This window comes from Sinocyclocheilus grahami, unplaced genomic scaffold (assembly GCF_001515645.1).
Source record: "Sinocyclocheilus grahami isolate Dianchi unplaced genomic scaffold, SAMN03320097.WGS_v1.1 scaffold535.1, whole genome shotgun sequence".
NCBI lineage: Eukaryota > Metazoa > Chordata > Actinopteri > Cypriniformes > Cyprinidae > Sinocyclocheilus > Sinocyclocheilus grahami.
The window spans coordinates 1,068,919-1,082,774 of NW_015505714.1; the positions used below are offsets into that span (position 1 = coordinate 1,068,919).

Genomic DNA, 13,856 nt, shown 5'->3' on the forward strand with positions numbered 1-13,856 from the left:
GTGGAATTATGTTTCAAGTTGTTTAAATACAGAGAAAACACCTATGGGATCAATACTCCTAATTATTAATTGTTATTTGTTTACCAAACTGCTATATTGTTGCCGTTTTGAACAATTCCTTTTATTGTGTGTTGTTGCAGTTGTGATCATTTTTATACTGTTGCAGTTATGAACAAACTGAATTGGTATGTTGTTGCAGTTGTGATCGAATAACTTTTGGACACATTTTTAAATTGGAATTATTGTTGCAGTTATGATCATTTAATAAAATATTTTTATACTATTGCAGTTATGAACAAACTTGCTATATTGTTGTAGTTGTGCTATAATCTTTATACTGGTATATTGTTGCAGTTTTGAACAAAGAATATTAGTAAATTGCAGTTCTGAACAAACTATATTGGTATATTCTTACAGTTAAGATTCTTGCAGATAGGTGAATAAATGAATAAAACACTGTTTTGCACTTATGGCTGATTATTTGAATAAAAGCAGTGTTCAAACTTGATGATAATTTCATGGTTTTATTTAACTTTCCACAGTATTTAAGTAACGCTCCTTATTGAACATTAAGAAAAAACTGAAAATCTCATGTAAAATGACAGCAAAAAAATTTATTTTTGAATGACAGAAATTACTGTTATTTAATGTGCCTGTTATTTTACGGGATTTTTCCGGCACCCCAGCTGCCGGAATTTTACCGTTTTTTTACGGGATTTTTTTTTTTACAGTGTGGGATCAGTACTTCCCCATTCCTGCACATATAGTTCTAATGGTATGACAGATGCTATAAGGATTTAGGATCAGATTTTCAGTTTCATAAATCCCAGTCTCATGTAAAAGCAGATACCCATGAGACTTTGTACTGGTGCTGGTAATCGACTGCATGTTTTTCAAATATCTTTGTATCTAGTTAATACTATTTTGTTAAATCATTTATTCATTTTGGTCAATAGAGCCATCCAAAAACGACGTTTTCATGAACATCAGATCATTCACTTGGTCAGCAGTGAGGAGTTTTTTCCAAGCCATATACACTGGGATTTCTTCGCCCAAAGTGAGGAGTGGACCTTTGAAACTTCAGAAAGTTGCTCCTGTCTGTTCATGCATCGAGAGAAAACTGTTTCAGTGTTATAAACTTTAATGTTATGACTTTTATAAAGTGCAAAAGTGTTGTTTTTTGTTATTTTTTGTTTGTAAATATGAATACGCCTTTGTAAACCTATTCGTTTCTTTGATAAGACGATGGTCTTGATATTAAAATAAAAGTCAACATATGACCCGTTCCATTTATGTAGGCTATATATGTTAACTAACCGCTATTTATCCCAGCAGTTACAGGTTTCGAGTTGAGCTATTGTGTTTAAACACTCGCTTGTGATGCTAGGAAACGCCTAGATAAGCTAAAGCTCGGGTACGAGTGAGCGGCAGGACTTTCCCGGCGTTCACGCCTCATACTGCCTCTCTTGAGTCAGACTGCACAAAGTGAAGTCAGTCCAAGAATTTACTCATCTTGAGCGGAGTTACGGGACGACTCAACGCAATCCTAAAGGCAGCTGTAAGTATACTGAACTCGATGGATCATTTAGAGATCATTTAGAGATCGGAAAGTTTGTTACAGAATGCGCAAATTTGCTGTCAGTCTTCTTAATTCTATAAACGTCGTTTCAAACATATAGTTAGTAAACTGTTTTCTTGGGTTTCGACCGAAAGACGTGATATTTATCTGTCTAATCTCTGTGGCTCTGCGGCAAACTGTGCCGCAATTTAAGCAAAATTAGCGAACGAATTCCTCTCGGAACCGCAGGTTTTACATCTGATATTCTTCCTTTGTCACACAGATTCATTTAGCCTATTGTAATGTTGAGAAACACAATACAGAAGACCGGCAGCGTGCAAGGTAGGCAAGTCCACTTCAGTTATGATACAACCCAACTGAATATGATACAGTATTTCCTGGCTAAATAGTTTTGTCAGAGGATTTGTGTGATTATGTCAGCCTTATTTCTAACACCTGTTTTACTTTGCCAACAGAATGAAAAGATGTGCTGTCTTACACTGGTTAAGATGCAAGTTCTATGTGTTTGTCGTGTCATTGTTTGTCGTGCTGAAGCTGGTGTACATCAAGATTTCAATGGACAACAGTATTTACATCGAACCCTATGGAGCTACACATAGATCACTCAGAGCTCAGCCTCTGAATGGCATTAACTGCACTGCCATTTATGAACTGGAACCGGTGGAAATTGGCAAGTCGTTGGAGTTAAGGCGCAAAAACATTGTGGAAGTTGATGATGAAGGTATCGTTTCTTTCACTGCAGACTGCAAAAACTACATTGAACAAAGGGGCTATAATGAGGTCATCTTAACAGATGAGGAATGCAGCTTTCCAATTGCATACTCTTTAGTGGTGCACAAGAACAGTGCTATGGTGGAAAGAATTCTTCGAGCCATCTACACACCCAACAATATTTACTGCATTCATTATGACCAAAAGTCCTCGAAAGATTTTATTGCAGCAATAAAGAATTTGGAGAAATGCTTTCCAAATATCTTCGTAGCCTCTAAAATTGAGTCTGTTCAGTATGCACACGTTACAAGACTTAATGCAGATCTCAACTGCCTTTCAGACCTGCTGAGTTCAGAGGTCAAATGGAAATATGTTATCAATTTGTGTGGCCAAGACTTCCCACTCAAGTCCAATTATGAGCTGGTGACTGAGCTCAGGAAATTGAATGGTGCAAACATGCTCGAATCAAGCAGGCCCAGCAAAATGAAAAAACAGCGATTTCAGTTTCGGTATGAATTGAAAGACGTATCATATGAATACCGTAAAATGCCAGTTAAGACATCCATTGTTAAAGACCCACCACCGCATGACATCGAGATGTTTGTTGGGAGTGCTTACTTTGTCTTGACACATGATTTTGTGTCATATATTATGACCAATCAACTGGCAAAGGATTTTCTGCAGTGGACAGCTGACACATATTCTCCTGATGAGCACTTTTGGTCAACAATGGCCAGAGTACCTGGAGTTCCTGGAGAGATCGGGAGATCTGAGCCTGATGTTACAGACCTGAAGAGTAGGACACGTTTGGTTAAATGGAACTATCTAGAAGGCCACTTGTATCCACAGTGCACCGGCATGCACAGACGCAGTGTTTGCATCTATGGTGCAGCGGAGCTCCGGTGGCTTCTGGAGGATGGCCACTGGTTTGCAAACAAGTTTGATCCCAAAATTGACCCTGTCATTATTAAATGTCTTGAAGAGAAACTTGAGGAGAAGCAGCATCAACAATGCCTGAAAAGAGTGTCTTAGGCCTTAGGGCCATGTTATGGTTGAAATATATATGTTTGCTGCTGCACTTATGTTCGTTCAAAGCAATAGCTGATTGTATTTCCGAACCATTTACATGTCATCATGTTGCCATCCACTATATGCTAGGTGAGTATGTTAATGAGTTTGCCTTTCAGCTTCAGCTTTATAACTTGACCCAAAGATGTATTCATAGGTGCTTAAGCTATGAAGTATATATATATTTTAATTTATTTAAACGAATACTGTCAGATACGTAGTCCATCCTTTTCATTCTATTTTTTTACTGAATCAATCTATAAGTGAACTTTTGTAGGGCTTCAGCTGTGAGTGTTTTTCTTTTGTGTCAAAAAATATAACTAAATAAAAAAAACTCCAGCTGAAAGAATATGCAGTGTAGTGAACTTTTAGGAATATTTAGCAATATTTCTCACTTTACAAGTATTATATTTGTAGTTTTGAATAGTAATCTCAAAACAATGTCTGTATCAATGCCAGGGTGATGTTGTGTCAAAATTATTTATACAATAACTGACAATCTCTACTGTACATTCAATATGGTTTCAGATAAAGCTCTTGTATTTGAGTATTTCGCTTCCTCTTATTGTAACAGTAAAAGTTTCACACCCATGTACTCAAATGTCACAGTATATTTGCTGTTTGTCAGTGATGAAGATGTCAAGCAATAGTTTGTTCCGGTCTTCAAATTTAATTTGCTGAGTAGTTCTCCATAAGCGTTGATAGAAGCTAAATTCTAGATAATATAAAATACTACTTAACAGCCATACACTGTATGGAACAAAAAAAACATCAAGTGTGAGGTGTCATGCAGGGAATTCTTGGAATGTCAGTTTACAGTTTTTCAGTGTAAATTATACAATGACTTGTTCTTTATCACTTCCAAATAATAAAGTTGGCCAAACTCATAGCAGTCTTTAAAGTGGAGATACAAGACCAATAAGAAAGCCTTCATTTCTTGACTCAACAACTCAATGGCTGGGCAAAAGCACCTAAACTTTCACTGCAAAAAGACACTGAAGCGTACACACCGAGTGAATTCCCAAAAGCCACTTTTTATAACTGATATGTCCCTTGAGACATTTTTAAAGTTTTTTAAGGGGGTCTGAATACTTTCCGTACCCACTGTAAGTACTGCAAGTGCCAGTAGGCTAAGATGATGCCCTGACCACATCTGGTGATCAACATGGAAATCTGCTTTGAACACATGCACTATTGTCCGACTGAATTTCTAATCATGTTTTGCACTTTTATAAAAAAAAAAAAGAACATGGCACAATTTACCTCTTCCTATTTAATATTATCTAATCTGAGTCATCAAAATTCAAGTATGCCACTTAGCAGTCCTCAGTTTGTATCAGCAAATGCTACCAGACTAGCGTCTATATGTTGAGTGAGTCCTTGCTGTAATATTCAGCCTGATGTAGTAATATGTTAAACAGGATTAAAATGACTAAAAGTAAGCTTGTGCAAATATTGATATGCATTAGATAAAGTTGACTTTTACATGCATTATGAAATTCAATGACGTCTTCATTAGGCCAAAGTTGGGAGCGTATTACCGGTGACTCTGGAAATTCAAGTGTTGCCAGCATTGTTCAAACATTTTTTGAGCAGGTCACAATATGTTAATCAGTAACAGATTTACTTAAGTAAGCTTTTGTAAATATTCATATGCCTTTGATTATATATCATGGGGATAATAATAATTTTGCAGTAACTGTTATGCTGATGTCGTGGCTGGTCAAGCAAATGTTTGTGCTTGTTTCTGTATGATATAATTGTTCATATATCTATTAAAATACTGATATTATGGTCTATAACGCCTCCCCGAAAGCCCCCCCAAGTGTCCGCCCCCCCTGAGCCCCATCCTGTCCCCCTGTTCAGCCTAGAGGGGGCTTCCGATCCAGAGTAAAGCCCTGAATGCCTGGAGACTCACAAATGCCCGCCCTCCCACCCGCTCCTGCCTCCTCCACCGCTGTCGTCTGGCAGCCCCTCTGCTCGCCCTCAGACCTCCGGTGTCACCATGGCTGGAGTATCCCTCACCTTCGGCCTCCGAGGCCCGGACTCCGCCTCGGCCCGTAGACCCAGCGGCTCCACATCCGCTCCTAGCTCCCTCACCACCACCGTCACCCGTCGATCCACCAGCTCCACCAGGCTCCCTCGTCCCTCCGGCTCCGCCTTGGTCGGGTGTCGACCCGCTATCGCCTCAGGACTCCGCTCCTCCGGCTGCACCTCGCCGCTCCATCCCCCCCTCTGTTCTACGGTGCGAGGATGCACCTTCCGGGAGGGGGGCAATATGTCAGGATTCTGGACTGTTCTGTGTCGTGTTTTGCCCCTGTTTCTGGTCCTGTGTTTCCTTATTTGGTCCTTAATTTTTCCATTAGGTTCCCTGATTAGTTCAACATTTGTTTCCAGCTGTGTTTAGTTAATTATCGTAATTTCCCTGTGTACCTGCCTCCGAGGCCCGGACTCCGCCTCGGCCCGTAGACCCAGCGGCTCCACATCGGCTCCTAGCTCCCTCACCACCACCGTCACCCGTCGATCCACCAGCTCCACCAGGCTCCCTCGTCCCTCCGGCTCCGCCTTGGTCGGGTGTCGACCCGATATCGCCTCAGGACTCCGCTCCTCCGGCTGCACCTCGCCGCTCCATCCCCCCCTCTGTTCTACGGTGCGAGGATGCACCTTCCGGGAGGGGGGCAATATGTCAGGATTCTGGACTGTTCTGTGTCGTGTTTTGCCCCTGTTTCTGGTCCTGTGTTTCCTTATTTGGTCCTTAATTTTTCCATTAGGTTCCCTGATTAGTTCAACATTTGTTTCCAGCTGTGTTTAGTTAATTATCGTAATTTCCCTGTGTACCTAATGCCGAGTTCACACTGCACGATTTTCAAAGACGTTGCATCACTGTTGGTTTCACACTGAACGACTATTTGGGGTAGCTTTCAGTTGTTGCTGTGTTCACACTGTGATTGTCACTCGCGTGAACGTGCACCGATTTGCCTCCGATTTCGGGCATTTGTCGGCGATTTCGCAAAACCTCTCAGCGAGTGAAAAATCTGGCTAAAATTGTGCAGTGTGAACTTGGTATAAGTCCTAGTCTGTTCAGTTTGTGTTGGTCAGGTCTACTCGTTCTCTATGTGTGTTGGCTCAAGCTCCTATTGTGGATTATCTCCTGTGTTTCGTGATTAAAGACTGTTAAACGTTTCCTCATGACTCCAGCGTGTTCCCTCAACAGTGTGACGTGACAGTATATGCATTATGTGAGTCTTCATTTTGTGGAATCTGGGAAGCTTGAGTAAATATTCATACACATTATGAATATTTGACTTAAAATGTACATATATAAAGTGAAGTGACATGTGGCCAAGTATGCAAGTCATGTTTTTATGCAAGTCATTCTTGTTTGGAATGCGGATCCTGTCTATTGGATATGTTCAGAAAGTACTAGTCTAACCAACATAATATCTCTCATGTTTTTGCAATATTTTGTCTGACATCAAGCCAGACCAGAACGCACTCTGACTTACCTCAGTTTTTGCATTAAAGAGAATCCTATCAGTCATCTCACGAGATTGTACGGCTGAATTAAATCCACTGAACATAGCTTGTTAAAAATGCTATGCTAACAGTTAACCAAAAACAATAAAGACAGGCTTGTCAACTTTTGGTTTGTGCCCCTTTTTCTTTGAAACATCAGGAAAAGCCTATTCTCAATTTGGATTATGTGATGTCCTCAGTGAATTGTCCACAGCTCTTGATCAAAATTGTACAGATTCTTGAAATACCTGCGATGGACACACTAGAAGCACCTCATAGTTATTGCGGCATGACAGCTTGTATTGTTTTGGCAATGCCAATAAGCTTCAAAGAAATGTGCACTATCATGATCAACATGAGTACACTAATGCAACCCAACACCTAACTCTCCATCTTAGCCACACAAAGATACAATTGTTGATCAGTGGATCATTTTCTGCCCTCCCGTAATGGCTTCCTCTGCATTCTATAGGGTGGGCGTTCAGGTGGCCGAGTAATTAAGGAATATTGAGAGGTGGGCTTATCAATAAATTAAAACGAGGGGGCAGAGTTTCTTTCAATTATTGATATGAAGTCTTATGTATCCTGACTCTTCTTCTGCCCAGGTGGTTGCAGGTCACTTGAGGGTGATAGTCAGTGAGGGAGTAGAACAGGCAGATAACCTGCGGCGCGAGGGCCTTCCTGCACTCCTCGGTTAGCTACAAGAAGTGTGTAAAAAAAGAAAAGATAACTAATGGAGAGGACTTGGGGGAATGAAGTCTTTAAAGGAGGGTGCGGTTTTATAAATAAGCATTTACACTTCCATGTTTAGGTGTTTTGCTTTGATCCAAGTATAATCCAGTCAGGGTTTTGCTGAATATAAGGCATCTGTGATCTCAGGACAAGAGTATTTTCTCATAAGTGTCAGGTTTGGCCATTTTTAAATGTAATATTTATAAAAATGTCATAACTGAGGCCTATATATATGTGTGTGTGTGTGTGTGTGTGTGTGTGTGTGTGTATGTATAGCCCTAACCAGTGTACAAAAGCAGCATTTTTTTATGTTTACAGTTTATATATTTATATTATATAGGGGATTTCGGGGCTAGTTGTCACAAGGGGAAGTTATCTGTAGTGACAATAAGTTTTTTTTTTCTTACTCAAACAGTGGTTTTGTGTTAGTTACAGACATCACAATTTCAAAACTGACTAAATGGCTAAAGCTGCTAAACAAGTGAACACAGTGAAGCCAGACTGATATATAACTATGATCTCAGAACAAAGTGTGTTTCAAAATAATGTGCTACTTTTTTTTTGAAGGTGTCTAGTCAGAAATTTACTTTCAAAAATTTCCAGTCTGTAGCTGTACTTCAAACTCCTCACACTGTGATCTAAAACTAATTTTGCACGCCACCTAGTGAGCATAAAAGGTACAGCGCAAAAAATACTGTGAAATGTAGCATTTCTTGTCATAAAGCTAAAATAGCAAGATATTTACTTTCAAGAAAAACTATTTTGTTCACTGACAAAAAGGAATCAAGAAACAACTTTAAACATATCTTATTTAGAGACTATTGTTTTCTGATATCAATCATGATGGAGAAAAGAAAAGGGTGTAGGGCAGGAAAAATGTATATGGCTCATAGGTTGATCTTTCATAACTCATAATTCCTCTATAAAATAGACACGAATAAGATTATAGACCTTAATCAGGGTAATGCAATATTTAATTTTTGATTTTTTTTTTTTTTTAATTTTTAAACTTTCAGTAGACAAAAAATCCATAGAACAGTTTTGAAAGTCGTGAGTTGTGAAAATTACATCAAGGACCTTTGTAGAGTGCATGCCATTGTAAGACTGTAAGTCTAGGCCTCACAGCCTTATTTTCATCTGTTTTAAATTCAGTATGGCGTCTAAACTAAGGCCTATTGTTGCCAGAGTACAGATCTATGAAATAAAGGTGAACAGCAAAGTTTATTCTTGGAAATAGAGTTTGATTAACCAATTTAATCTCACATTTTTCAGTTTTATGGTTGGTCACAAATTCTTATATATCTCAGCCCAGTTATTAACACATTTTAAACTCTGTCTCATCACATATGATTACTATTACACATAAAACCCCCTTATACAACACTGATGTATACACTGATAGGTATTGTTGACGTTGCTATTAAAACTCAGAATTATAATGCATACTTTGTTGTCAGATCTGATCACAATGTTGAGGTGCCATCATAATGAGAGTTTAAATGGCTGATAAATAAATGAATCATAAGATGTTTATAACTTCACACCGCTGTTTCTGGCTAAAATACGAGTCCTCTGTCCATGATATTGCTTTCTTCAATGAAAGAGACATCTCGTCTGAATCAGGAGAGAAATATGCACAAATCAAGCACTGTTTACAAGCGAAAACAGTCCTAAACAGTTCTAAACAAATATGTTGGTGGATTTTGATGTGAGAGGACAACAGAGGATGGACTTTTTTACTGGAGGAAGCATTGTTATATATCATGGACTTTTATTTTGGCCAGAAGTGACAATTTAAAGTGAAAATGCCTTCAAGGTGGATTTGTTTCTTATAAACATAGCTTTTCACTTCACAAAATGTTAATTGATGGACTGGAGTCAATGGAGATGAAGAAACAAACTCATCTACATTTTGAATGGCCTGAGGGGGAGTAAATGTTCAGCAAAATATTTGAGTGAAATATTCCTTTAGCCAAAAGTCACCTTTTCTTTCTGTGTATTGTGTATTGCTGTCTATGAAACATTGTAACAGTTATGAAAATCTTTGTTTCATGTTTCCTGATTGTGGTCTTATTTATCTGTAACTTTAACACTTTTGGCTTCTATTTTGAAGTTCCTGTCATTTGTTTATGTCTTATCTTTGTTCGTTGATTTGTTTCCAGGTGTGTCTTGGTGTCATGTCTTTATCCTCTGTTTAGCCTCCTGTTTGCCATTTGTCACTTATTGTTCTGTAAAGGGTCAATTTAAATTTTTTCAGATTCCTGTTTTCAAATATTGTTTTTAGTGCTGTCAAACGATTAATCACGATTAATCGCATCCAAAATAAAAGTTTTTGTTTATGTAATATATGCATGTGTACTGTGTATATTTATTATGTATACAGGTGCATCTCAATAAATTAGAATGTCGTGGAAAAGTTGATTTATTTCAGTAATTCAACTCAAATTGTGAAACTCGTGTATTAAATAAATTCAGTGCACACAGACTGAAGTAGTTTAAGTCTTTGGTTCTTTTAATTGTGATGATGTTGGCTCACATTTAACAATAACCCACCAATTCACTATCTCAACAAATTAGAATACTTCATAAGACCAATAAAAAAAAATTTTTTAGTGAATTGTTGGCCTTCTGGAAAGTATGTTTATTTACTGTACATGTACTCAATACTTGATATATATATATATATATATATATATATTTATATTCATATATAATTTATTTTATATATAAATATAAATATTTTATATATAAATATTTTATATATAAACAACACATTTTTCTTAAATATGTACATGCATGTGCGTGTATTTACATATACATAATAAATATACACAGTACACACGCATATATTATGTAAACAAAAACTTTTATTTTGAATGCGATTAATCACGATTAATCGTTTGACAGCACTTCATAGTGTCTTGTTTTTGGCTTAACCAGTTCTTCTGAATCTTAGCTCTGCTCTTGAGAGCCCTTGTTACAGATACTGCAATGAGATTATTTCTATGATTTCTCTTTCCTATGCGTATTCTATTTCTAGACAGTAATGAAAACACACCCTTACCAATTAATTAAAACTGTCAACACTACTTAATTCATTCCTTCACAATTTTTATAAATATAATAACAGATACTGTCAAGAATTAACTGAATGTTCCTTTATAAGCATTATTTATACTGTTCCCCAACATTCCCCAAAAGATCCAGTAAGACATTTTGATTCTATTTTGTCATAAAATGGTAAATATAGCAACAAAAGGGACTACTACTTTCATCAACACTAGCACTGCTTTTGTTTGTCATTGTGCACTGCAAAATTCCAGGGGCCAGTTGCATAAACTTAGCTTCTATGTTAACCATGTCTTAAGAACGTAAGGTTACATGCGTAACCCCGGTTCTCTGAAAACAGAGCGAGGTATCTCACTATAGGAACGCCCTCAGGCATAATAGACTATGGAAGCACCGCACCAATTACACCACGTCTGTCCGAAGGACGGACCAATCACAGCTTGTGACAAGGAGCCCACCCCCTCCCTATATATACAGCTGTGATCTCCGAAATGGCATTCTAAGCACGCTCTTCCCCCATGTTATGTGAGTAGGGAAGCTTGGTGAGATACCTCGCTCTGTTTTCAGAGACCAGGGGTTATGCAAGTAACCTAACGTTCTCTTTAAAACAATCGCTCGGTATCTATGGGAATGATATAGCCAACTTCCGTAATGCATGCTTTCCGAAGCCGCCGAACAGACTTGAAAAGAAAGAAAAATAACCTTTCAATTCTCCAAAGAGTCAACTTTAAAAACTGCATGAGCCAATGAAGGCGCAGTGACATCAAGATGTTAACATCTAATAAATGTATGAGGAGAAGTCTAACTTGCCGCCACACAAATATCTCTGACCGAAATCCCTTTGAACAAAGCCCATGAGGTAGCCATACCTCTTGTAGAATGAGCTCTCAAGCCATCTGTGGAATGAAGACCCATAGATGTATAGGCTAATTCAATTGCCTCCACCATCCAATGGGAGAGGCGCTGTGAGGAGATCGGCTTACCCTTACAATGAGTGGCCCATGAAACAAATAACTGATCATTCCTTCTGAATGATCGTGTCCTGTTTACATAATAGCATAACGCTCGTACAGGACACAAAGTGTGCAATTTCCTCTCCTCCGAAGAAGAAAATGGAGGGTAAAAAGCACACAACTCCAAAGCAGAACAGTTATAAGCTGAATCGCTGACTTTGGGAACAAAAGCTGGGTTTGGCAGCAGTGTAACTTTGCTGTCATACGGACTAAAATTCAGACATGCTTTATGAACCGACAAGGCATGTAACATACCCACTCGCTTAGCTGTGACTAATGCCGGGTTCAGACTACACAATATTTTTGTCGGTCACGATAGTCACTGTGTCAGATTACACGATTTTGACTCCTAAAATCTTGTCGTGTCGTGGACAAGAAACATGTCAGACTACACGTTGCTACCCGACTATTCATCTTTAACGACGCGCGTGATGTCATCGAGAAGGCGGAACTAGCGACTGACTTCCGAAAACAAGAGTGTAAACATTGCTGAAGCGCTTCCACTATAGTTCGCCAGAATTTTTCTTTCTTTGTTCTGTCGTGGTAGTCCCTCGATGACACATCATACAGGCAGGAGAACTGTTGCCACAGTTCCACAAACCTTTCCTCCTTCTCATAATTCCACCTAGCAGCACCATCATCTCTCTTTCGTTTTGCCATGTTTGAAACCTGTGTATGAAAGAGCTTCTGTGCTGCTATTGGTCAATGTCACCAATGTGACAGAACTCGTCGTGGACGACGGAAAAAAAATTAAACATGCTAGTCTTTCTGTCGTGATGTCGTGAAGCATCGCAGACGCGGAATCGATGAAACGATGGAATCTTGCGTCCCGACGCCCATTGTCATTTACGAATTCCCACGACACCCTACGTCAAGTAAATCGTGGCAAAATCGGGCTAAAATCGTGTAGAACCGGGCATACAGCAAGTAGTAAGACCGTTTTCAGAGATAGGAGCTTAATGCGAACACTCTCCAGAGGTTTAAAGGGGGCCTGAGTTAAAGCATTCAAGACCATGGATAAATCCCATGACGGGACCAGCCGCTTCGACACTGATCTCAAATGCCTCACTCCTTTCATAAAACGGTATATAAGAGGGTGCCGACCCACTGAAACTCCTTCGAAACCTACATGACAAGCCGAAATAGCAGCCAGGTAAACCTTAATAGTAGAGAGCAATCTCCCATTGTTCAGTAAGCTTTGCAAAAAGCAGAGAACATCACTCACCGTGCACTGGAAAGGAATAACTCCTTTACGAGTGCACCAGTCCTAAAACACCCACCATTTAAGATCAAACAGCGAGCGCATTGATGGAGCTCTAGCGCTCTGGATAGTGTTTATAACCTCCTGGGGAAGCCCAAGTGCATTTAAATTGAACCCCTCACGGGCCAGGCCCAAAGATTGATTTGTTCCGGGTGGGGGTGAAATATCTGTCTCCCCGTTTGTGACAGCAGGTCCCGGCACAATGGGAGCTGCCAGGGGTCTCCCCGAAGGAGCTGGACAATCTCTGCCAGCCACAGACTCCCCGGCCAACGAGGGGCGATCAGAAGGAGAGATAATCCGTTTTCTCTTACTCTGTCTAGGGTAGGAGAAATTAGACTCAGCGGTGGGAATGCATATAGCAACATGTTTGGCCATGGGTGTGCCAGCGCATCCATACCCAACGGCACATTTTCGTCTCTGAGAGAGAAATACAGTGGACACTTTGCGTTTGCCTGCGAGGCGAAGAGATCTACGGCTGCCCTGCCATATATTTCCAAAATTTGATTCACCACCTGCGGATGGAGTGCCCATTCTCCATATAAGGGGTTGCCCCTTGACAGGAGATCTGCTCCAACATTCAGGACTCCCGGGATGTGCGTCGTGCGTAGAGAACTGAAGTGTGCGGTGCTCCAGACAATCAGCTTGCGCACTAGATTGTGCAGTTGCAATGAACGCGTTCCCTCTTGGCGATTTATATATGCTACCACCATCTTGTTGACTAGAACATGAAATACTTCCAAGAATGGGAGAAAATGCTTCAGGGCCAGAAAGACTGCCATCAACTCCAACATGTTTATATGAAGTTTACGAAGCTGGGGCGTCCAACGACCATTTACTGATCTGCCCTGAAAACAGCACCCCATCCCATCAGGGATGCATCCGTTATCACTACTTTTCTCAGAGACAC

At 39.7% G+C, this 13,856-nt stretch overlaps 1 protein-coding gene across 1 annotated transcript; it reads left to right on the plus strand.

Moving 5' to 3' along the window:
- The first annotated feature begins 1,517 nt into the window (after positions 1-1,517).
- LOC107555473 (beta-1,3-galactosyl-O-glycosyl-glycoprotein beta-1,6-N-acetylglucosaminyltransferase 4) lies at positions 1,518-3,577 on the plus strand. The gene is made up of 3 exons (XM_016238282.1): positions 1,518-1,558; positions 1,842-1,900; positions 2,035-3,577. The coding sequence occupies exon 3, from the start codon at positions 2,036-2,038 to the stop codon at positions 3,320-3,322; it is 1,287 nt and encodes a 428-aa protein (XP_016093768.1). The 5' UTR covers positions 1,518-1,558; positions 1,842-1,900; position 2,035; the 3' UTR covers positions 3,323-3,577.
- The last annotated feature ends 10,279 nt before the right edge of the window (positions 3,578-13,856 follow it).